Here is a 26,770-nt window from a genome sequence, read left to right on the forward strand (position 1 = left end):
TCTGTGTGATTAATGTTCGCTCTTTCACGAGCCTCGATCTTGTATACAAAAAAAAACAAAAAAAAAAACGATCTGAATCAATGCTCAGGTCAATCAGATGAAAATGTATTATTTTTCAGATGAAAACTGATGATTTTAGAAGTTTGGCCTTGAGTTGACCTTTTGACCTCAAAAAGAGTTGCTTTCCCAATTTAGTGCATTATGCAATAACTGTGTAATCCCCAGGTTAATAGGATGAAAATTTACGATTTTTCAGATGAAAATCGCTGATTTTTGAAGTTTGACCTTTGACCTTTTGACCTCAAGAGTTGGTTTCCCAATTCAGTGAGGCACTATGCTATTGCTGTTTAATTTTCACGTCATTCGGATGAAAATGGACGATGTTTCAGATAAAAATTGATGATTTTATAAGTTTGACCTTGAGTTGACCTTATGATCTCAAATAGTTGGTTTCCCAATTCACTGAGGCACTATGCAATTGCTCTTTCATTTTAAGTCAATCGGATGAAAAATGACAATTTTAGATATTTGACCTCAAGATGACCTTTGACCTCAAAATAAATAGGCATCTCAGTTGTGACTACCTCGACAACCTGGTAAAGTTTCATGACGATCGTTTTAGAATCGTGACCTGTAGGCGATAGACAGACAGACAGACAGACAGCCAGACAGACAGAATAACGCACAAGACCAACCAAGAACTTGAAAAAAAAAATCCTCGATTTTGTAAGTATTAAGTGGTGAGCTGTGGTTCGGGATTTAGGCAGTTTCACTAGGAACGGGGATGCTGGTGGACCGTGTGCGTCTTGCAGATACCCGAGGGTGACAAAGCACAGAGAGCACAGAGAGTGCAGAGGGTGCAAGTCCAGACAAGGTGCTACCAGGTTGTAGAGGACGAAGACAAGTTTGAAAGCTCATTCTTGAGATTGGCCAGTGTTGTTTTCTGGCTCTCGAGAGAGTAGACACACTTGTGCAAGCTTTGTGGAATGATCTGAGGTTGTCTTCAGTTGGATTTGTCTTCCATGAGGAGAGTGCCATTTGTTTTAAAGCAACTGCCTCACCACAGGATTCAGAGTGCCAAGAGCGGGAGGATGGGTAAGGTAATCGAAGAGATGGGTGAATCTGTGCATAAGATAGAGAGCAGGTTTCCGTAAATGAATTCCCAAGCTCAGCAGCGGCGGTGGATATTGAATACCAGTCCTGATGTGTTTAAAAAAAAAATAGATCTGAGAATTTTTTTTTTTCAGTGATTCTTCACCATTGTGAGATAGGGGAAAAACGGTGTATATCACGATGTCACAAAACGTTGTGGACGGATTCGGCTGAAACTTGGTGGACAGGTTAGATGTGTGACAAAGAAGAATTGAATCAATTTTGGTGAAGATTCGAATCCAGATCAGAGAATTTTTTAATTTTGAATTTTTCAAGTGATTCTTTCTTCACCATTGAGATGGGGCCAACAATGATATTTTGCTCGATATTTTAAAAAGTTGTGAACCGATTTAGACAAAACTAGGCGGATGAGTTGGTCAGGTGACAAGAACAGGTCAATTCGATTTTGGTTCATGTCTTGATCCAGATCCGGGTTTAGAGGAGGCAAAATCGGAGGGATACAAAACATAAACTGTTCGGCCTGGCCGTACGTGCTCTACTGAGTGCTGTTCTTGTTATTCATTGCTCATTGTTAGTTAAAATAAGTGCATTTTGTAGTTGATGCAGAATAGCATTGTAATTGCCAAACCTCTTGATTACTTTTTTGTGGTTATGAGGTTTGAATTATTGTGGTTACACTTATGAGGTGTGACCATTTCATTAAAAAAAAAATTTTTTTGATTCATTCTGTCTCCTTCCTGAGATGACATGAGATCACATTATTTGCAGGTCTGGTTCATCCGGTGAAGAAAGAAAAATTTAAAAGTGACTTATACCAGAGTTCTCAGAATGCTTTGAGTAATGAGTGTGTAAAGCAGGAGCTTTGTGATTCTCCTCCCATGGAGACAAAGAATGCTCCTCGACTGCTTGAACGTGGTAAGCATAGCCATGCACAGAGCATATACCACTGCCCCACTTACGATGAAATGCTTTACCTGCAGTATATGCCTTTTCACACAATTTCCTGGAGTCTTTATCCAAAATGCCTTGGTATGCCAGTGCCCTATAGCAATTTATTTACGGTGTACTTTCAAGCTTATTCAAAACCTATCACAAGTTATTCAAAACAACGTTTTGTAGCCAATTTTATTTCATGTATGTGTTGCTATCTCTATCTAGAGGATATTTGAAAAAAAGTTTTGGGGCATTTTGTGTGTTCCCTTTGTGTGAAGAGCAGCATTTTCTTCGGTAGATCTGCACTCTACATCTTATCATACTAAAATACGCAATTTGCTGTCTGTCTGACCGCCATACATTTGGTAGTTACTTACCTAATTTCAACCAAACTTGATAGAAGGATTATGGGTCACACGATGGACGTTGTAGCGACTTCATTTGCCCCTTAGCAAAAGGGGATTTCCACCTTGGGCAAACTCAGTGTTGACATGTATTAATAACTTATCATGCCGTTTTTACAAGGCCACTATCCCTCCTCCCCAAGGGGTTTTTATGGGGGATTAAAAGGTATTATAAACCACAAGCAAGTACAATCACCTTTTTAAACTGTCACTACTGCTACTTAACACTAAACTGAAAGAAATTTGGAGGAATCCATCACAGACGAACGCACCTGAGCCTAGATCTACTGTAATCTATATACTACAAAGAGGCCCACAACATGACCATTCCTGCCGCTTCCGTGGGGAGTGGGTGTATGTGTACCAGTTAAAAACAGTCCACAATCCTTCGATTTATTGATCTTTTATCCTGAAATTCTTGATCTTGGTCTTCAAGCTGCCTAGCAGACGAGAAGGAAAGTTTTTTTTTTTGTTTGTTTTTTTTTTTTTTTTATATCGGCCATATCGGCACCATTATCAGCTGATGCTGATAAACTCAAAATACCAGATATCGGTCTGGCCGATATATCTGTCGAGTTTTCAACACGTGAAAACTCCATTTAGAATAGCAATCACTTGACGTTTTTACACACGCGTTTTGGAGATAAGAGTTCAAGTCGTTCAACCTCAAATTCAAGCTTCCAAATACCGCTCAGCTTGTTTGCAGGCCACAGCCCGGTGGGCCGGGAGTAGGACCTAGGGTCGCTGATGTCACCACATGTAACACTCGTAGTCAGTGATTTTTGGAACCCTGGTTTGAATCTGTCACCCGTAACAATATGCAGCTTCTGCCTTGTGACAGATGAGTACAGATATAGGACCAATTCTAGATCAAAATAGAGTACATTGCACTTTTTTGTTGTTGTTGCTGCATGTTTCATCGTACTAATGATTTTTTGATGCTTTTTTGAACTGTCTTTGCAGAGAGTGAATTGAAAATGGTTTCTTGCTCCAAGTCAAGTTCCCGGTTATTTGACAAAGAGGTTCCTTTCAATCAGATCATGACAAAGACTTCTTATCAGGAAGTCAGCAAATATACCCGTATTCGAAACAAGAACAAATGTATTACCACATTCAAAAAAACGGATAGGAAGGAGAAGCTGCACAGGTGTTCTGTGTGCAAGAAAACGTTTAGCTCATTAGAATCTTTAAAGAGATGTCAAGCAATACACAAGTGTGCGATGCCACACAAGTGCACTGTGTGCAGCAAGGAATTCTATTGGTTATCATCTTTGAATTATCATCGAGTAAAACACACAGGAGAGAAGTCTTATAAATGCCCTGTGTGCAGCAAGGATTTTGCGCATTCATCATCTTTACGTCAACATCACAGAATCCACACAAGAGAGAAGCCCTTCAAATGTTCTCTTTGTAATAAGGATTTCGCCTATTTATCACGATTGAAAATGCATGAAAGGATACACACGGGAGAGAAACCCTACAATTGTCCTGTGTGTTGCAAGGCTTTTGCGAAGGCTTCATATTTAAGAGAACATAAAAAAATACACATGGTAGAAAATCCTTTCAAGTGTTCTGTTTGCAATAAGCATTTCTCCTACTTATCACGATTGAAAATGCATGAAAGTACACACACGGGAGAGAAACCTTACAGATGTCCTGTGTGCAGCAAGGCATTTGCACATGTTTCATACCTGAAAGTACATGAAAAAATACACATGGGAGAGAATCCTTTCAAGTGTTCTGTTTGCAAAAAGCATTTTGCCTATTTATCAAGATTGAAAATGCATGAAAAGATACACACAGGAGAGATGCCCTTCAAGTGTTCTGTGTGCAACAAAGGTTTTGCACGTTCATCACTTTTATCGCAACATCAAAATGTACACACAGGAGAGACGCCCTTCAAGTGTTCTTTCTGTAATAAGGCGTTTGCTCTTCTTACACATTTGAGAACACATCAAACGATACACACGGAAGAGAAGCCTTTCAAGTGTTCTCTTTGTATCAGAGTGTATGCTTCTGCGTCATCTTTAAATAAGCATAAAAAAATCCACGCAGGAGAGAAGGCCTTCAAGTGTTCTGTGTGCAGCAAGACGTTTCCTCTTGCTTCACGTTTGACAACACATCAATTAATACACTTGCGAGAGAAGCCTTTCAAGTGTCCCGTGTGCAACAAGGCGTTTGCTCTTGCTTCACGTTTGACAACACATCAATTACTGCACAAGGGAGAGAAGCCCTTCAAGTGTTCTTTGTGTAGCAAGGCATTTGCTCTTGCTTCACGTTTGAGAATACATCAAAATATCCACACTGGAGAGAAGCCTTTCAAGTGTTCTCTTTGTATCAGAGTGTACGCTTCTGCATCATCTTTAAATACGCATAAAAAAATCCATGCAGGAGAGAAGGCCTTCAAGTGTTCTGTGTGCAGCAAGACGTTTCCTCTTGCTTCACGTTTGACAACGCATCAATTAATACACTTGCAAGAGAAGCCTTTCAAGTGTCCCGTGTGCAACAAGGCGTTTGCTCTTGCTTCACGTTTGACAACACATCAATTACTGCACAAGGGAGAGAAGCCCTTCAAGTGTTCTTTGTGTAGCAAGGCATTTGCTCTTGCTTCACGTTTGAGAATGCATCAAAATATCCACACTGGGGAGAAGCCTTTCAAGTGCTCTTTTTGTAGCAAAACGTTTGGTTCTTCATCGATTTTATATTCCCATAAAACAATGCACACAGGAGAAAAGCCATGTAAATGTTCTCTTTGCAGCAAGGAATTTGCTCAATCAGGAACTTTGTATGCACATCAAAGAACACACACAGGAGAAAAGCCGTATAAATGTTCACTTTGCAGCAAGGCATTTACTTCTTCTTCATATTTGTATCAACATAAAAGAAGACACACATGTGAGAAGCCATTCAGGTGTTCTGTTTGCAATGAGGATTTTACCCATTTGATGTCATTGAAAATACATCAAAGAATACATATAGGAGAGAAACCTTATAAGTGTTCTCTTTGCAGCAAGAAATTTCTTCATTTAGGAAGTTTGCATACACACCAGAAGATACACACAGATGAAAATCCTTACAAGTGTTCTCTTTGCAGCAAGGTATTTACTTCTTCATCATATTTATATCGACACCAAAAAATCCACACCAGCAAATGCAGGATACAACACTGGAAAATGAAACAGAAACAAATACAGCCCCAATGATCTCAAATAAGAAAAATAAAAACTACAAAAATATATATCAGCAGATATACCCTGACAAATGGGAGAATGACAAAAGAGCAGGAAGTTTCAACAAAGAGCTTGACAAACCATGGATTGACAAGGAAGGCTCATTGGAATGGATAAGAAGAGGTCAAATTCATTGGGATGGAGAACATGTCATCATAAATGCCCAAGACCAGGACACAATACTAATTGCTTAAAGAAAATGGCGGGATTGAGCCAATCGGACAAATGCAGGTTTTGTGGGGTAGAAACAGAAAGTACAAGTCACCTTCTTACGGGATGTAAAAAACTCATGTCGGAACAGTTTGTACAACCTGAACAGAAAGACTTGACAGCGTCTGTAGAGTAATCCACCGGCACATCTGTAAGCATTTCAACCTCCCCATTCCAGAACAATCATGGAAACACAAACCAAATCCGATCCTTGAAAATAAACATGTAGTGCTCACGCATGACAAGATGAGCCCATCAAGTGTGGACGTTGCAGGCAGAGCATTGCTTCAGGACATAGTGCTTAAACACAAAAAGGAAAAGATGGCATTGTTGATTGAGGTTTCAGTTCCCAATGACTTTGGACCAAATGCTTCAGAAAACAGAAAAATTATCAAATACCAGGAGTTGAAAAATGAGGTCAAGAGGACATGGAAATTGAAGAAAGCTGAAATTGCACCGGTGATGGTCAGAGCAACAGGGATGATCAAGAAAACCCATTTTTTTTTTTTTGTTTGTTTTTTTTGTATACAAGATCGAGGCTCGTGAAAGAGCGAACATTAATCACACAGAAAGACAAACCGACACATAAAACATATAACATAGGGAGCGGTAGACAAGATGGGGAGAGAGGGGGAAGGACACAAACACAGCATTTGAGAGCAGGGACCGAGAGACATGGAGACATCGAGAGATCTGAGAGAGGGCGAGGGCTTTGGGGGGGGGGGGGGGGGGCGTGGGAGAGGTAAAAACCATATGGACACTGCCAGGACTTTCAGGAAAGAAGTTGGAATTTCAAACAAGGTGGATCTGGGGTGAATTAGCGGGGGTAGAAAAGATCAAGGTTTTGGATGGGGGAAGATAAGAGATGGTGGTGAACAGCTGTTTTAAAGACCTGGAGGGAGGAGTGGGATTGAAGGGAGTGAGGGAGTTTGTTCCAGAGGCGGGAGAAAAGAGGAATGAAAGAGTGAAGGTGAGCAGAGAGCCGAGATTTCGGCAGTTTAACCATCAGAGGGTTGCTGGCAGATCTTGTGCGACCTGTAGGAATATTTGGGGGACAGAGCACAGAGAGAGCTGGGGGTGCAAGGCCGGAGAGGAGCCGGAGAGAGAGAAGACAGAAAGACCACCTACCTGCCTGCGGTGAGTGAGTGAAAGGCCCTCAGAGATAGCTTCATCGCGGGAGATTCCAATAATTCTGAAAGCTTTGGTTTCAACAGCGTGAAGCCGAGCTAGGTGTGAGGCAGGAGCACCGGCCCATAGGGGAGAACAGTATTCCATTGAGCTGCGGATGAAAGCCTTGTATGTGGTGAGGAGCTCAGGTGTGCCGAGGAAGGACTTCGCACGACGGAGGATGCCCAGTCGGCGACTGGCTTTGGAGGCCAGCTTGGAAATGTGGTTTTCCCAAGAAAGATCATGGCAGATAGTGAGACCCAAAATCTTGAGCGACAGAACTTCTTGGAGAGGATTGTTGAGAAAGTAGATGGGAGGGTTGTCCAGTCGATCTTTTCGGAGAGACATAGTAAGAGTGTGAGATTTGTCAGGATTGAAAGACATGTTCCACTTGTTTGACCAGTCTGTGATTTTGTCCAGGTCTTCAGAGAGTGAGGAGGCAGCAGACTGCCGATCTGAGGGAAGAGGAATGGAGCGGCAGAGAGTGGAGTCATCAGCAAAGAGATAGAGAGGATTTTCGAGAGAGTCAGAGAGATCATTGATGAAGACCAGAAAAAGCACGGGGCCCAGAACACTGCCTTGGGGAACTCCAGCCTGAACAGGAAGAGGAGATGAGAGAAACCCATTCAGGGCCACACGTTGACGACGACTAGAGAGGAAGTCCGCCAGCCATGCGTGGAGATTTCCATGGATACCAAAGGAGGAGAGTTTGGTGAGCAGAGCGGGGTGCCAGACCGTGTCGAAGGCACGTGATATGTCGAGGGAGACAGCTCTAATTTCCTGTTTGGCATTGAGGACCTCCATCCATTGTTGAGACAGCAGAAGCAGCATGTCCAGAGTAGAGTGACCTGGTCTGAAACCAAATTGATGATCAGAGATCAAGCCATTGGAGAAGAGGAAAGATTTCATATCCGAAGCAATAATGGATTCCATGACTTTGCTGATAATTGGGAGAAGGCTGATTGGTCTGTAGTTGCTAGGATCTGTTTTTGCACCTTTTTTGTGCAAAGCGGTGATGTTGGCTGATTTCCAAGCAGATGGCAGTTGACCTTGAGCAAAAGAGAGGGTGAAGAGAACAGAGAGAGGGTGAGATAGAGCAGCAGAGCAGGATTTTAGGACCCGTGGGCTGATGCCGTCGGGTCCAGTTGCAGAATCAGAGTCGAGGGTTGACAGAAACTTTTCCACCTTGTCAGGAGGAAAGGACACGGAGTCCAGGAGCAGCAGGGTATGACTGGGTATGGTGGGTACAGAGAGGGATGGGTTTGGGACACAAGATTTAGAGGCAAACACAGAGTTGAGGCATTCAGCTTTTTCACGTGCGGAGTCAGCTGTGTAGCCGTTTGAGGTAAGGGAGGGGATGGAGGGGGAACAAACACCAGAAACGGATTTGACCAGACGCCACCAGGATTTGGAAGAGGGAGACAGATAAGAGAGTTCGGTCTTGAGAACGGAGAGATATTGTTTCCTGGCTCTCCTGAGGGTGGACACACACTTGTTTCGGGCTTTGTGAAAGGAAAAGAGATTTCCTTCCGTTGGATTTGCTTTCCAGGAGACGAAGGCAAGTTGTTTCTGGGCAACAGCCTCACCACAAGATTCCGTGTACCATGGACGGGAGGAAGGGTATGACAACTGAAGACGAGATGGGATAAATCTGTGCATGAGAGAGAGCAATTTACTTTGGAAGAATTCCCAGGATGAGTTGATGTCAGAGGAGGTAGAGATGGGAGACCAGTCCAGATGATTGATGGCTGCTTGAAGACCGTGCCAGTTGGCCTGAGTGAAATGCCAGACTCGTCGACGCTGAGCAGGCTCCCTGAGGATGGTCAGAGAGATGTCCACTTTAACAAGGACATGATCAGATGATCCGATCGGAGCAGAAGAAGAGCAGCAGACATTTTCAGGGAAGTTAGTCATAACCAAGTCCAGAAGAGAAGATGTTCCGTTGACTGAGATCCGGGTCGGGAAATTGACAGATTGTGTCAGTCCCAGTGAGTCGCAGAAGTCCTTTGCTGAGGAGCCATGGCTGGTGAGAGAGGTACCCACACCCAGCCAACTGGCATGATGACAGTTGAAATCACCACATATGAGGAAGAGAGAGTTGGGATGAGTAGATAGAAGTTGGTCCATATCATCAGACAGCGAGATGTAGATGGAGTCATCACTGTTTGGTGGACGGTACAACACACATATGAACAAGAGGTGGGAGCGAAGGGGAAGCCGTAGCCAGAGGTATTCCTGGGGGTGAGGTGGAGAGAGTGCAGTGCAGGGCGAGTGAGGAAGAGAGTTTTTGATAAAGATAGCAACCCCGCCTCCAGGACGAGGCTCAGGTCTATCATACCGGAGGAGGGAGTAGCCCGGGAGAGATACTATGGAATCAGAGACATCATAAAGGAGGAAAGTTTCTGTTAAGCAGATCACGTCTGGTTTGACAGAAGCAACCTGTATGGAGAGATCAGTTAAGTTTGAACGAAGGCCCCGGATGTTTGAGGTCCATACCGTTAATGAAGAGGAAGGGGGAGCATCAGATACAGAACAGGGGGGAGGAGGGGTAGGGTAAGATGTGGAAGAGGTGGAAGAGGTAGGGAGAGCTGTTGAAGGTGTGTCAGAGATTTCAGAATAGCTCGGAGAAAGGGAAGGATGGGGCGGACAGAAGGTTTGATGGTGATTGGGTGAGCCACAATGAGGTGTTATTTGAGGAGGGGGAAGAGCGAGGCAGAAGGTTGGGGGAGATGGAGGTGAGAGTTTGAAGGGGGAAGAAGCGGGGAGGACACTTTGAGGAGGGGGAGTGAGAGGGGGGAAATTGAGAAGCAATGAGGGTGGGGAGATTTGAAGGGGAGGGGTGAGGGGGGAGTTTGGGAGGGAAGGGACAAGGGGAGGGATTTGAAAGGGATGGGATATGGGGGAGATTTGGAGGGGAGGGGTGAGGCAGGAGTCTAGGAGGGGAGGGGCGAGGGGGCGTCTTGGCGGGGAGGGGTGAGGGGGTAGTTTAGGAGGGAGGGGGCGGAGTCTAGGAGGGGAGGGGCGAGGGGGCGTCTTGGCGGGGAGGGGTGAGGGGGTAGTTTAGGAGGGAGGGGGTGAGGGGGTAGTTTAGGAGGGAGGGAGATTTGAAAGGGATGGGTGATGGGGAAGATTTGGAGGGGAGGGGTGATGGGGAAGATTTGGAGGGGAGGGGTGAGATTGGATTTTTGAAAGTGTACGATTTATGGGAAACGAACATTTATTGCAAAATGAGTTTCTTGTGACCTTCGAGTTAAAAATACGTTTAAGGACGCTGGATGGAGGATGGAGTGCAGGAGAGTTTAGGGAATGTAGGAAAAAGGCACTATAGGAGATGGATATTTTTTTTGGGATGAATTGATTTGGTGAGCAAGTTGAAAGCAGCCTTTTAAAGAAGAAGAAGAAAAAGGTGTTATAAAATATGACGGAATACATAACTTGAGGGGAAAGTGTAAACATTGAAGGTTAATGAGTGAAAACTATCTGGGGAAATGGGGGAGAAACACGTGGTCGAAGAACGAACGAACGAATAAGAATGAATAAACGAATGAGAACAGAGAAGGGAAAAAAAATTTTTTTTTTTTTTTTTTTTTTTGAGTTGAGATTTACACAAGGAAGTAGGTAGGCTATGGGTGAAAAGACTGGGAATACAGAGAACGAAAGTTATTGGATCACAAAAGACGGACCGCTGAGAAAAACAAAGCCTCAAGGTTGTACAGTGCACACTGTACAAGGCCTCAAGACACGACACGAATTAACACGATTTTCAATACAGGTATGAAAGATTTGCACCGAAAAATCTTCGTCGGGACACAATATACGTACAACACCATAAATAAATACAGTTTTAACGAAAATACAAATGGGAACAATCACTTAACTTCGATTTCAAATCGTCCGCGACGCGGCAAAGGCCTTGCTCGCGACACGGCAAACAGACGATCAATTTATGAAAGATAAACACCGAGAAACAACCAAAGTTGCACACAATAACTTCACACACCGAAAGATAAATACAGTTTCGACAAAATACAATTGTGAACAGACTTAACTTCGAAAAACGTGGAGACCGTGTGGAGCTTCGAAAATCCCTGCCGCCGTCTCCAAGATCTCGCGAGATCTCGCGAGACCCTTCCTGAGTACTTTTGAAAAGAGGATTTTGAAAAGATCCCTTGGAACAAAGCCTTGAGAAGGAAGTTTCACAATCTGGTTCATGCATTATGATCCTTTACCGAAAAAGGAGGTGGATATTTTGACTTCTGGCAGAACTTCCTCCCACATCCGAAAGCCCGCATATGGAAATAACGACCAACGAGAGAAGAAAACATAAATACCAATACAGCACAATAAATCACAACAATACGGGTGCTAGACAACGAAGCATCATACCTCTTAGTAGAAGAGGGTCATCACACATATGACACAGTTGCCAAGGAATACCGACGTAGAACGACGCTAATCCTAAAAACATTTCTCCCCAAGAAGAAAAATCAAAGCCACAAACCAACTCGCAGTCCCAGTGTTCCAATGCAGTTGCGGAATTTTAAATTAGCCGCAATCACAAATCAACAGGGTAGAAACAAAACAAGGAAACTCCTCAGTATCCACAAAATCTTCTGTTAATATAATCGGTGTATCCCGAGAATGTACCTGTCGAGAAGAGAAGGAGTAGGATACGACCTGATGGATCTCAACCAAGTGCGAAGGAGGAGTAGAGAAGTAGAGAAGTACGAAGGAGTAGTACGAATACGAAGAGAAGTAGAGAAGTACGAATACGAAGGAGTAGAGAAGGAGTACGACCTGATGGATCTCAACCAAGTGCACCCAACGGCGAGTGTAGGATTGGCTGAGAATGTGAAAAGCTCAAGACACTACCGAATCCAATTTGTTCCCAACCATTGCAAATAAAACAAGAAAGTGCAATCGGAGATTGCAGACCATCGCTAGGACCTGTTTTGTGTGGCAAATAAATGGAAGGATGTACTAAATGAAAGGTCATTGATTGCAAATGAAAGGTCGAAAATCAAAATGGTCAAGTTGTAAATGTAAAATATCTGAAAAGTTGTAAAGGTTTAATGATCTGAAGGTCTAAAGTTTGAAAGGTCTGAATGGGTCTAACGGGGCAAAATAGTCTGAAGAGTCTTAAAAGGTGTAAAAAGGGTTTAAAGGTCAAAGGGTCTGTCGACAGGGTATTCAAGGGTGGAAAGGAGTCTAAGGGTTTTTGGGTTTCTAAAGTTTCTAAGAGGTCTCACGGTTCTAAAGGGTGTTACAGGGACTAAGGAGTCTACAGGGTCTTAGGGTTCTGGAAGGTTTTAGGGTTCTAAAGGGTCTTTGGGTTATTAGAGGTCTAAAAGGTCTTCAAGGTCTTAATGGGTGTTAGGGTTCTAATGGGAGTTAGGGTTCAAAAGGGGGCTGACTATAGGGGTCTTAAACATTGTTAGGAATAATAGCAAAATGAGAATTGTGGTACACTCCCCACTCCCAATTTTACATGCAAGTTCAATGCTTCGAGGGCATCTAATGAATAAAATTCATCAAGCTTGTCTGTCTGTTTGTTCTCGTTTTTTGCAAAGACTGCTGGGCCGACAACCACCAAATTTGGCACACAGGCCAAGTCTAACCCGGAGATTGTCCTAAGGGTATTTTCATCCACCACCTCAGCCTTTTAAGGCCACTTTTCCGGCTTTTTCATTCATAGGCAATCTCATTGGTTGACAGCTATTACGTGACACATAAAACGGGCTAAGGCCAGCATATATAATTAGCCGAGCTGTTTCTTTCACCCATTGGCTTGCTGCACAGCTGGCCTGGCTCCATGCACAATTACAACCTAACTAAATAAATAATGCTTTCACCATGTTCGTTGCTGCAAAGTCATCTGCTGCGGTAAGCCAAAGTCATCTGCTACAGTAAGAGATGTACAGTACACATACCTATTCGTAATCGCCATGCCTTCCCTCGAAGATGTATAGTTTTTAAAATGGCGTTAATTGTATACTTCTGTAAAGGATTAATTTGCTTTGATAAATGGAACTATACAATGCTTGTGGATCGGGGCTACAAAATGTTTATTTTTGTGCTTGGAACATTTGACAGAGCACTCTTATGAAACAATGGAGATCTTTTTCTCCATTTTCTCCATTTCATAAACAAATCTTATGAAACCCACCACCTCCCCTTCACAACAGCGATGGCCATAGATCTTGTGGTTATCTGACACAATTGAGAGAGGATACCACCATGACAAGTGAAAGAAACAGACAAGTGAAAGAAACAACCGTCACTTTAAACGAAGACCATCCAGCACCACCACCCCACCTCCGCAATCCCCCATCAACCGTCACCCTAGCTGACAATACACATGACCACCCCAAACCCCTCTTCCCCCACACCATCACCCCCACGAAACCCACCACCATCCCACACAACCCTCCACAAATCCCCCATCAACCGTCACCCTAGCTAACAATACACATGACCACCCTGCACCTCCCCTTCACAATCCCCCTCTACTATGGTGGGACACGTCAAAGCACGACACACACGGACACAAATGGCATCCCGGGAGAGTATGAAACTGGACGATCCTGTAACATACAGGACACAATGGGTCAGCCTGTGAAGGTGGGACAAAACATTAGTCACCTATTTGGTTTGTGGTGTCCGAGTGTGCATGGGTGGTGTCCAAATGCGCATGAGTGGTGTCCGAGTGTGCATGGCCGGTGTCTGTGCTGTGTCCTGCCGTATTTATTCTGGAGTAATATAACTGTTTTATCGATTAATACTGTTACGTTTATGGGGGATAGGCAATGCAATACCTTAGTTCAGGTAGAATTTTACAGAAGAGGGTGCTCTGAATGTTGCGATGAAGAAGAAGAACCCCCTGTACCTAAGTAGGGACTTGTCGGATGTCGTGTAAGAGTGTATCTTTGTTCCCATGACGAGGGATGGGGTTATGTTAATTAGTTAGGGATTAAGGGTAAATCCCCTGTATGTAAATGGCCTCTGTGATTTCTCCTTTGTTCGTTATAACACACACCACACTCGCCATGCACTCCACACCTAAAAATAACACTAAATAAAAGTAGCAGGAAACAGGACATTCAACTACCGCTGATAACACCTTCCAGGTGATCACAAAGGACGGTAAGTGGCCGTGAGGCCATGCCTCGAAGAACCATTGGTCAGGACGGCCATAGAGCAATGAGATGGCATTCACTAATAGGAGTGTGCGTGGAAGTCATCGGATGACGTAAGAGCCCGGGGGAACAAAAGGCTGTGTCCCGGCATTTTCTTTTCTCTTTGGGTCCCGAGCTGATGAAAAGCGGTCACAGTTCGTCTTCTTCTTGGTTCTGGATTTCATTGCGAACATTCACATTTTCCGACCTCTTGAGCCAAGGACATTGGTGTCAGACATTTGTGCTTTTTGGTCTGGGCGATAGGCTCAAGCGGCCGCATTTTCCTTTCCCTGGCTCATTGGTGCTGATGGTGCGGCGGCTGTCCGCTCTGAGAGACCACGGTGCTGTGTGGAGCAGACTGCGAGTGGACGGGCGCTGCCTGCTTGCTTCGCGCTCGGCGGCTGGAGGAACGAACCGCGCCAAGGCCTGTTTTCCCGCGCACGTACTCGGAGACCCGTGCTGCAGCTGGCGGGTGAATGAACTGCTTGCCAAGGCGTGTTTTCCCATGCAGGGAAGCGGGGTCTCAACGATCTCAGACGATATTCAAGAGCCGCTCAAAGCTGAGTAGACTACATTTTTACTTTCGTTTATTTTATCATCCCCTTGTGTTGTATACGAGTCTGTATGGGAACGCTCCATTTAGGACTTTTAGCTTACTGTGTATTTTTGTTTCCTGGCCTTTATTTTAATAAACCTTTTTATTGTTGCTATTGAATTCCGTGTCGGGTTGAGTTGATTACCAGAGTCAGACATCCAGTGGGATCCGTACAGGTAAGAGCTTCGCTGCCTTCATCCCCCACGCGTATTCACACTGCCATTGGATTGAAAGCCTCGGAGTGTTAAGCTAGGTCGGCTGCCTGTTACCTTGGAGGATCTTAATCCCCAGGAACACGACAATACTAAATCTACTATATAAGAGAGGCGTTGGTCCGTGTGTCTCTGTGTTGCCATTTTTCTCAGACATACCTGAATGGATCCTCGTCAAACTTTCACAGGTTCATCAGTGAGTGCCTGGACGTGTTTTAGGCAAAAAAAGTTAGTATTTGGGGATTTTAAAACAATGCATAAGCCTGATATGAATTCTGATTTGGATGCAATTGCTTTTCTATTTTATTTGCCCTCATTTCAAATTTGTTAACGTTTCTTTTTCGCTTGAGCAACGCCGGGTACTCCAGCTGTAAACACATATATACTTTACTTCGGGTACAAATACAACTTTGTCGGGGGGAGGGGGGGGGGGGACATAGGCGATGTGGCCGCTGCCTCGTGTGGGGGGCCGCGAGAGGGCCGTAAATTCTCTATGTAAATGTGTACCGTGTAGCGCCACCTGGTGATGGTGGCAGAGGGTATTAAAATTTCCTTTTTTACCTGTGCAACACAGGTTACGAAGCACTCTGCATGGGAAAAAATTTCCTCCTTCCCTTTCCCCCCTCCCCCAAAACGCAGGGGCCTGTCAAAGCCACCCTTGCCCCTCCAAAAATAGTATGTAGTATATCTTTCCCCTCACCTCCCACTCCCCTCCCTCTTCCACTCCCTTCCTCACCCCTCCCTCTTCTGCTTCCTCTCCCCTCCCCCCCTCCCCCGGGTACTCCTGCCAGTCCCTGATTGAATGGAAAAACAAAACCCACCAATCTGCAGTGAACATGCGACCGGCATTTTCATCTGCCCTACTAACATAACACCTCCATCTTCACGAACATCATCTTCGGCTGAATCGCTCACATGGGATCAAAACGATACAGCTCCATAATTCCCCTGGAAGCGTTTCCATCACTAATTTTGTTTGCAATAGTTTCTTCAAAATCCCACTGATCAGTTTCAATATACTGAGTACCTTTCGAGTTGCTAATGGTGGGATCGGTATCAGAATCCAAGCTCAACATGCACAGATTTCTATGTAAACCACCACGAGGATCAAGGTGAGTTTGTGTGATGTCACTGGCAAAATCGACACCCGATGGCTTTTTTCGACACTTTGTGATTGGCACAAAAATTTCAAAAAAAATTCCACTTAAAATTAAATCATGATTAATGATTTTCCATGGTTTTCATGAAACAAAAATTGCATTTGAGTTCCCCTTTAAGATCCCCAAGACCCGTAAAACTCTCACCGTAGGCAGGTTGGTGGTCTTACCATCTGCTACCGACTCATCTCCGGCCTAGCCCCCCGCCCCCCTGCTCTGTCTGTGCTCTGTCCCTCAAATATTCCTTCAGGGTGCACAAGATCTGCCAGCAACCCTCTTCTGGTGAAACTGCCAAAATCAAGACTCACTGCTCACCTTCTCTCTTTCATTCCTCTTTTCTCCCACCTTTTGAACAAACTCCCACATTCTCTTCAACCCCTCTCCTCCCTCCAGGTCTTTGAAACAGCTGTTCACCACCATCTCTTATCTTCCCCCATCCAAAACCTTGATCTTTTCTATCCCCATTAAAACACCCCAAATCCACCTCTTTCAATCTCAAACTTCTTTCTTGAAATTCCTAGTAGTGTCCATTTGCTTTATACCGTGTACTGTACACCCCTCCCCTGCCCCAGCCCTTTCCCTTGCACAGATCTACCGATGTCCCTGTTCTCTGCTGTTGTGCTTGTGTGCTTCCCTCTCCACCCTCCCTCCCCCCTCTTGTCTCCCTTTCTCTTTATTGAATGTTTTATGTGTCAGTTTATGTTTTTGTGTTGAATGTGTTTGCTCTTACATGAGCCTCGACTCTGTATACAAAATAAAAAAGACCCTCTTTGACCTCAAAGGCCTTTAAGACTCTTGAGACCTTTAAGACTTTGAAAACCTCGAAGACTTGAAAACCTCGAAGACCCTTCAGTCCCCAAATGCCTGTAAGACCCTGAAGACCCTTTAGCCACAGGCATCACCTCGACTCACCATTTAAACCCAAACCAGCATTGCCTGAACTCACCACTTAAACCCAAGCTGGCATCGCCTGAACTCACCATTTTATATAAACCCAAACCGGCATCGCCTGTACTCACCATTTGATATAATCCCAAACCGGCATCGCCTGAACTCACCATTTTATATAAACCCAAATCGGCATCGCCTGAACTCGCCATTTGATATAATCCCAAACCGGCATCGCCTGAACTCACCATTTTATATAAACCCAAACCGGCATCGCCTGAACTCACCATTTTATATAAACCCAAACCGGCATCGACTGAACTCGCCATTTTATATAAACCCAAACCGGCATCGACTGAACTCACCAGTTTATATGAATTCACCAGTTTATATCTCGTGTGCGATCGTGAGGAGAACTTTTTGGAGCCACATTGCGATTCGGAGGGAGACGAGAGCGAAAGAGGACTGGCCGCACGAATTACCTCACGTTCGTGGCGACACGGAAAGCAACTTCGTGCCATCTTGTGCGTTTCCCGCGTGAGTGGCTTTGGTCCACCCTGCACTGCCGACTTCGTTCAACGATCTCGTTAAGCAAGCTGAGTGCCGGCCGGCTTAAAACATTTTATTTTATCATTCCCTGTTGTGTATTTGTGTCTGAATGGAGACGTCTGAAATTAGGATTTAGTTTCACCTCACCTTTCATTTTCACCACTTTTGTATGATATTTACTTTTCATTCAATCATCTACCTTCTTTTGTTATGTCGTGTGTGTTTATTCGTTGTAGGTTTCGGGAATCGACCCGTGTGCTTCGTCCAGGTAAGCACCTCGCCGCCTTCTGTCCTGCGCGCGCCACAAGAACCACCGCCATTATTCGGCCGTTTGCCTCGGGAATTAAGGACCGTGCCGCTATCCATCCCATGGACTTCACAATATCTTGACTCTTAAATATCTTAACACATATCCATAAGGGAGGGTGTCAATTTCGTTTTCTAAAATTTATCTTTTATCATCATCCGCATCCACAGCGTTTTGTTTACCTGCCCAGCGTACAGTTGATGATTATAACTTCTGATGGCATTCATTTTTCTGTACTCTTCTTTCTTGAAAACGAAACAGTTGTAATAATGTTCAAAATTTCTTGTCTCTTTGATTACGTTCCTCTTTATCCCTTTCAATTTTTTATCACATTTAGAAGCTCCATCCTTTTAAGAATAATATTTACAAGCAAAAGCCTTAGCTCTCAATCCTCGAAATTCACTCATTTTATTGCTCCACAAAACGAATCTTTAAATTTTTCAATCACCTTTTTCTTTTTTGTAGAGCATAGACTACTCTCAGCTCACATGGAACTTCAGGGGAGTTGAAAGCTCATGCGATGGAACCATTGAAAGCAAAACAAAATCTTATCTAAGATCTGCCACATCCTGACCTCACTGGTAAGTTAATCCTAGAAAAGGAAAGGATATTACTGAAGGAGCTGGGGCTCCCACGTCGATCGGAAGAATGGACGCGACAAAAAGCTGGAATTCATCCGAGTTGCTTTAATCAAACCAAACACTCAGGTACTCTGAAAAGCCCGTTTATCGGGCAGCAATATATTGTTACAGACGCGGTTTTAGATGTTAGTTTACCGAGCGGTTTGGTGTTACCGCGTCCGCACAGTTACTCCCCGATTAGAACCCTATCCCGCCCGATTCCACTCGACGTTGACCAAGTCGCGCTATGCTAAATCAATGAAGGAAAGGACACAACGGCTGGGATTAATGCAACGACACAAGGGGTACAGTTCTCAAGACCTCCGGAGGAGGATATAATATTGGTGATGCAGAAACGGGTAGATTACACGGTAAGAGGTAAAGCACAGAAAAGATGGGCACTTAGACACAGTCTTATCTTATCCCCGACAGACCACAGACAAACGGGACAAGACTGACTTACACAGGGATTGATGGCAAGGAAGGGCAGGCAGTCGATAGCTCAAGGTGCACCTTGGCTCAGGGACAGGATACAGCTCGGTCCAGTCCAGAGATGCGGGGAGGTATTCAGCGCTTGGAGGTGGCGTCTTCTCTCTCCGTGGTGTGGGCGCATCTCACGTCACCTCCCTCTTCCTGCGCATGTCCAGCGGGGAGTGACACGCCCTCGGCTCGTTAGCTCCGCCCCAGATGGAATCGGTCCGCCGCTTCTTATTGGGTGCGGGGGGTTACCGGGCTCCGCCCTTGACGAGGAGCTGACAGCGAGCCCCTGCGTGGTAACCCCGTCGGAGCACATGTTCAATGGCGGCTAACCAAGCCGGAGTGAGGACGCACACTCCCCGCGCCGCCGCCGCTGTTGTTGTAGTTGTTGTACCATGAGGAAGAGCTGCGGGGAGGTATTGGGAGGTCCTAAACTTTCTAACGGTGCCATACAATCACATTCTGGTGCAACGAAGAGTCAGAATTAATGGAAACGAGTCCTTAACTGACATAGACTAAGAATAACTAGCAAGATGTCCTATAGTTGTCTTACATGAGATGCGGTGAACCTGGGCACGTCATTTAATGGGGGAAATAGGGGAAGGTCGGTTCTACAGAGTGTTGTTTACAGAAAATGGGACTAGGGAATGGGGGATTGGGGATAGTTGGGAAGTATTGGGGAAATAGGGGAATATTTACAAGCGGATATGGATGGAGGCCAAATCCCATATCCGCAACAATATATACATATTGTTACGGACACGACTTAGATGTTGCTTGACCGAGCGGAATGGCCGCCGTGTTCGCACAAGTTACCCGATTACACTCGAACGTTGGCCGAATCGCGCTACGCTAGATCAATGAAGGAAAGGACACAACGGCTGGGTTAAATGACACGACACCAGGGGTACAGTTCTCAAGACCTCCGGAGGAGGTTATAATATGGGTTTGCAGAATGGTTAGATTACACGGACAAGAGGTACAGCACAGAAAGGTGGGCACTTAGACACGGTCTTATCTTAAACCCGACAGACCACAGACAAACGGGACAAGGCTGACTCACACAGGGATTGATGGCAGGGGAGGGCAGGCAGTCGATGGCTCAAGGTGCACCTTGGCTCAGGGGCAGAATCGACCCGGTCCGGTCCAAAGAGGCGGGAGGTATCCAGCGCTTGGAGGTGGCGACTTCTCTCTCCAAGCTGGGGGCGCATCTGACGTCACCTCCGTCTTCCTGCGCTTATCCAGCGGGGAGTGACACGCCCTCGGCTCGTTAGCTCCGCCCCAGATGGAATCGGTCCGCCGCTTCTTATTGGGTGCGGGGGGTTACCGGGCTCCGCCCTTGACGAGGAGCTGACAGTCAGCCCCTGAGTGGTAACCCCGTCGGAGCACATGGTCAATGGCGGCTAACCAAGCCGGAGTGAGGACGCGCACTCCCCGCGCCGCTGTTGTTGTTGTTGGTGGTGTTGTTTCATGAGGAAGAGATGCGGGGAGGTATTGGGAGGTCCTAAACTTACTACTGGTGCCATACAATCACATTCTGGTGCAACGAAGAGTCAGAATTAATGGAAACGAGTCCTTAACTGACATAGACTAAGAATAACTAGCAAGATGTCCTATAGTTGTCTACGTGAGATGCGGTGAACCTGGGCACGACATTTAATGGGGGAAAAAGGGGAAGGTCGGGGCTACAGAGTGTTGTTTACAGACAATGGGACTAGGGAATGGGGGATTGGGGATAGTTGGGGAGTATTGGGGAAATAGGGGAATATTTACAAGCGGATATGGATGGAGGCCAAATCCCATATCCGCAACATTGCACCCTTCTCTACCTCGGGGCGTCCCGACCCGATAAATTTTTACCTACTTTAGTGTGGCACTCAGATGTAGTTCCCTCTACTATTAACTCTACCCTGAGTGCGACAGTTTTACAGATGTTCACAAATGAGTAAATATGTCCCCCTGCGACGTTGCACCCTTCTCCTCACAGAAACACACCCACAGGATAACCGAATCGCGGAAAGAATCCTCAAACTAAACATACAGCCGGTAGGGAGCATTATTTACAATTGACGCTACTTTATTTACAAGACTAACCCAGGACCTGTGATTGTTCTTTCTGGGGGGGGGAGACAGTCTGCTCTGCATCAATGCACCATTAAAGCACCCAAAAACGCACCAAAGCACCCTCAAGCACCAATCGGTGCAGTCACCATTGTTCATGAAAATAAAAACAACAACCCCTAACCCTGCAGGTGTCTCTTGCTCTTCGGCTCCCTCTGCTGGTTATTATTATTGTCTTCCAGTTGTCTTTCTTTCATTTTCTTACTGGCGGCCTATTTGCAATAAAGTGTGCCCCATGTGTCCTTGTTATTTTCTTTATTTATGGCCCACAGGGCCGACTACGTGTGGTTCACCTGTGGGGCATCGGTGCCCTGTGGCCAAGGTCCGCCAGCAAGATTTCGGGCCCTCATGGCCGGTTCCAGCAGAGGGGCCATGCCCCAACCCATGGAGTCCATCAGTGGTGCTCGGCCACAGGCATGTGGTCCATAATGTGGTGCATCGATGCAGACAGCTGGTTCTGAGAGTGCCGGGCGCACAATGGCCGACTCACGCACGCTCCCCTCGGCACCCAATGGCGCACAGGTCATGTGGGAGACAAAAGGGGAAAGACAATGAGCGAGGGGTAAGGTCACAAGGGTACACATCAATAAGGCAATGCAAGGCGAAATGCGTACGGAGGGCGAAGTGAGAAAGCTCGTCCCTACCGTACGTCATCCCCCTGTCACCTACCCTACCCTTGCCCTTACCCCATATGTACAAAAATCTACACATTTACAAATTCGTCACTACTGTCACGTCTTCCCCATATTTCCCCTATACCAAATTCGTCTCCACAATCCCTCTATCCAAAATTTGCCATCACCAAATTCATCATCAATCCTCATAAGGAGGAAGAGATGGAACAACAAAACACAATGTCACACCCACGTCATGATGCGTCTCACATTCCAAACATCTGCACAATAAAATAACAAAACATGGCATGGTGTGGAGGTACGTCATCTCAGGTGAGTGCATGTAGATGGTGCGAGGAGACTTCAATCCTAACTATCCTCTAAATGACATTAACACACTTTACACTACCCGGGGTCTTTCCCTGCCAATCCATTGGCCAACTTACTCTCTGGGTTCTAAAAACCAATTCCCATTGACCAAACTGTGGTGCCTCTCAATTTGGGGTCTCACTCCCCCGATTCATCTCCCGGTGCCTTCGCACAATTTCTGGGCTGTGACGTGTAGCTCTCCCAGCAGGTCTACCCACCTGCACACCTCCACCACTGCAGTTGCCTCCGAGCTTACCTGCTCCTTACCCTAACCTAACTACCTGGGGAAGGCCCTCTGGCACTCTCCCCACTCGGTGCCCTCTCTGGCACTGGGCTACCCGGGTCCGTCCTCCGGATCCTCGGGCCCCATCCACAACTCTACCGGCTCCCAGAGCCCACCTGCGGCCTCACCTGGCCGACATCCTCACAGTGGTGGAGTGCCCAACCAACTACACACACTAACAGGCTACACGCCCAGCCATTTCCACAACACTAATGCACCCATCCACAATACCATTCTGCAACCGCACCACAAATGCCAATATCCAACCACAATTTACCTATACCCTCTACCTAACACTTACACTACCCGCCCCGGGTACTCGTGAAAGGGGTCCACTCTTCCCCCATCCACACCTTCGCACCATGCACACCACCCCGTACCACTTACTCCAACTCTCTCCACACCACTCATTCTCTGCTCCATATATTCCACACACCTGTACTTGCACACCTGTGCTCTCACACCTGGTGCCACCTGCACCCTTCTCTCCCCAAGCGCATTCGCGCTGATCCACAACACTCACTACTCATACACTGCTCCACACTGCTCCACACACCTGTCCAGTTCTCACACAGCATCATCTCATCTAACTACTCCCCTCTGAAACTCGCGCTTCCCAGTCATCCCTTTAAACTATTGCGCTCCCTCGTCATTATAATCCACACTAATCTACCTGCGTCCCCACTACAGGTATCAAGTCTCCTACTTAAATCTTGTCACCTGATGTCATCTTCTAAGGCCCTATCAATATCCTAACCCACCCGGGCTAGTTTTCACTGCCATACACCCCATAATCTATAGCTCCTTTGCCCCACCATGGGAAGGGTGGCAGGGATGCCACCCTTACCCACCGGGCCCATCGCTCATCAATCCCCCAGTCCTCTGGCACTAATAAGCCCCCCTTATTCAGAGGTACTGGGTCCCGCCTCGGCATCTAAAGCCGAGGCAATCCACGGGGGTGCCTGCTCACCGGTGTAAGGCCTTATCCGGTCGGCGTGGACGATCCGAGGGAGGGCTCGTGGCCCCATTTTGATCTTAATGACCACGTCACAGATTTGCGACAGGACGACTCCTGGGCCTTGCCAGGGGGAGGTGAGTTTTGGGCACCTTCCCTTCCGCCTCCGGGGATTAAAGAACCAAATCTTCATCCCCGGAGCGTATTGACTCCCCTGGCTCCGGTCGTCGTACCTGCGCTTCATCTTTTCCCCCCGCCAGATGGAGTTGGCGGCGGGCGAAGGCATGGACTAGCTCCATGCCTTCCTCTAGGTGACGTGCGTACCCCTCCCTCGGCGGGTTAACCACTGTGTCTGGCACGGGACCGCATAGCAAGTCGGCGGGAGCCCGTAACTCCCGCCCATACATAAGCAACGCTGGACTGCATGCGGTGGCCCCGTGCTGGCTGGTTCGGTAGGCCATGAGCAAATAAGGGAGATGTTCGTCCCAGTCATCCTGACGGGTGGCGGTGAACAGTGCCAGTTGTTGGATTAAAGTTCGGTTGAATCTTTCCACCATCCCGTCAGATTGAGGTCTTAAAGGCGTTGTTCTGGTTTTCCGAATTGACAGGAGACTGCACACATCTTTTAGCAATTTGCTCTCAAAATTTCGTCCCTGGTCGGTGTGCAACTCCTGTGGAATCCCATGCCGGCACACAAATCCTTCCACGAAGGCCTGCGCTACCACCCCTGCTTCTTGGTTGGGGAGGGCGTAGGCCTCCGGCCACTTGGTGAAGTAGTCCATCACAACGAGGATGTACTTATTACCTAGGCGGGTGCGGGGTAGTGGGCCTAGGATATCCATGGCCACCCGCTCTAGGGGGGCCCCCACCTGGTGTAATTGAAGGGGGGCCCTCATCCTCCGTGCTGGTCCCTTTTTGGCAGTACAGGCGTCGCATCTCCGACACCAGTCCTGTATGTCGCGCCCCATATTCACCCAATAAAACCTCCGGCGTACCTGCGATGTCGTCTTTGTCCTGCCCAAATGGCCGCCGGGGCGGGTACCATGCACCTGTTGCAATATATCGGTCTTAAATTTATTTGGGACTACCACCAGCCAGGAAGTTTTATCAGAGGGAACCTCCACCCACTTGCGATACAAGATGTTATCCTTCAATTCCAGGGTCTGCCACTGAGCCCAATATGCCTTTGTTTTCGTCCCGAGGGGGGTGACCTCTTCCCCCTTTGGTCTTTGCCCCAATTTGACCCAATTGAACACTGGCCCCAGGACAGGATCCTCCTGCTGGGCCGTGCTCCATGCCAAAGTTCCGAATTCCTCATCTGCGGTTAGTGGCAAAATTGGCCCTCTCACCCGGGTTGCCCGGACAACGAGGGTCGGGTCCGAATCGCCCAATTGTTCCCTCTCCTCGTGTCTCGCACAAAATTTGCAGTTTTCCCCCAGACAAGGACGCCGAGAGAGTGCGTCCGCATTACCATGGGCCTTCCCGGCTCTATGGGCCACATCAAAATCGTACTGCTGCAACTTTTCCAACCACCTTGCAATTTGGCCCTCTGGTTCCTTGAACCGAAGGAGCCATTGCAAGGAGGAATGGTCAGTTCTAACCAAAAATTTCCGCCCGTACAAGTACGGGTGGAAATGGTTCATGGCAGCCAGCATAGCCAATAACTCTTTGCGAGTGACGCAATAATTTCGCTCGGGCCTACTTAAGGCACGACGATAATAACCAATCACTCTCTCCACGCCCTCCTGTGTCTGAGACAAAACTGCGCCCAATCCTTCCTGGCTCGCATCCGTGTCCAGGGTAAATGCCCCGTTGCTAGTGGGGTACGCTAGAAGGGGTGCGGATGTCAGACACCCCTTCAATTTTTGGAAGGCCTCGTGGCACTCCCGTGTCCAATTAAATCGCGTCCCCTTCTCCGTAAGCCGGTGGAGGGGACGGGCCAACTCCGCAAATTTCGCCACAAAGCGCCGGTAGTAGGAGCAGAGTCCCAAAAATCCCCGCACCTCTTTGATGGTACGTGGTGCGGGCCACTCCTCTACCGCTTTAATTTTGTCTGGGTCCGTTTTTACCCCCTCGCGGCCGATCACGTGACCTAGATAGGCCACCTCTCTTGCAAACAAAGTGCACTTACTCGGGTTCAGCTTCAACCCTGCCTGTCTGAGGCACCCGAACACCTGGTCCAAATTAGCTACTGCCTGGGGGAACGTTTTGGCATGTACTAGGACGTCATCCAGGTACACCAGGCATGATTGCCATGGCATGCCGCCTAGTACATGTTCCATCAATCTTTCAAAGGTGGCGGGGGCGTTACACAAACCAAACGGCATCACAGTAAACTGATACAGTCCCTTACCTGTGGAAAATGCCGTTTTCTCCTTCCCTGCCCTATCCATTTCCACCTGCCAATACCCACTCTTGAGGTCCAAAGTCGAGAACCAATTTGAGCCTGCAACGGCATCGAGGGTGTCATCAATCCTTGGCAGGGGATATGAGTCCTTGAGTGTCACGTTGTTTAGCTGGCGATAGTCCACGCAGAACCGCGTGGTCCCATCCTTCTTTTTGACCAGCACAACAGGTGACATCCAAGGACTTCCCGAGGGCTCGATCACGCCTGCGTCGAGCATTTTTTCAACCTGCTCGTCAGCTTCCGCCCTCTTGCTCCAAGGGAGCCGTCGGGCGGCCTGACGAATAGGCCGGGCCTCACCGGTGTGGATCTGATGTTTCACCAGGCCCGTACGTCCAATATCCTCGGTGGACAGGGAGAAGAGGTCCAAATGGGACCCAACCAGTTTGTGTAAGGCCTCCCTCTGGGTACCTCCCAACTCTACGCTACTACGATTTACCATCTCGCAAATGGGATCGGGCCAATTCCTACTCCTTATTGAAGGCTCCCCCCGGGGTCGGCTCGGCTGGACGTTCTCGCCCCTCACTGTCGCGACTTCCTCAACTGGGGTGCAGCCAGCTACCCTCGTGCCCCTTACTATAGTGCGTGGTTCTGTACTCATATTTATTACTCGGACGGCCACTACCGGTCCGTCCGTTTTTACAAGGGTGCGGCCCACGATTAAACCCGGTATGGACTGCGCTGCCACCGGTTCGACCAGGCCGCAGGACTCCTGCCATGTTGGGCGAGCTGCCCACCGGGCCGGCACTATCGCCTCGGCCCTTGGGGGGATGGTCACGGCCTCGGAAGCCTCCAGCTCCGCTCTCTCGGCCGTGCTCACTCCCCCTAACGGCAGCTCTTCTACTCCCACCTGCAGGATCCCCCGGCACAAGTCGATTTTACAACCGCTGGCAGTCAACAAATCCAACCCTATTAAACATGGGTCGCACACCTCCGCCACCCAAACATCTATCTCCCTCCTTACCGACCCTAACTTGAGGGTCACAG

At 47.2% G+C, this 26,770-nt stretch overlaps 1 protein-coding gene across 2 annotated transcripts in view; it reads left to right on the forward strand.

Moving 5' to 3' along the window:
- Positions 1–6,505, forward strand: part of LOC137428151 (uncharacterized) — a 36,128-nt gene extending 29,623 nt beyond the window's left edge. Inside the window, exons 4-5 of one of the 2 annotated variants that reach the window (XM_068118090.2) lie at positions 1,882–2,028; positions 3,414–6,505. In XM_068118090.2, the coding sequence (XP_067974191.2) occupies positions 1,882–2,028; positions 3,414–5,653 (2,387 nt within the window). In that variant the 3' untranslated portion in view covers positions 5,654–6,505. The remainder of the gene's footprint in view (positions 1–1,881; positions 2,029–3,413) is intronic. The other variant, XM_068118091.2, reaches the window with a different exon arrangement.
- The last annotated feature ends 20,265 nt before the right edge of the window (positions 6,506–26,770 follow it).

This window comes from Myxine glutinosa, chromosome 5 (genome assembly GCF_964187855.1).
Source record: "Myxine glutinosa chromosome 5, kmMyxGlut1.1, whole genome shotgun sequence".
NCBI classification, from domain to species: domain Eukaryota; kingdom Metazoa; phylum Chordata; class Myxini; order Myxiniformes; family Myxinidae; genus Myxine; species Myxine glutinosa.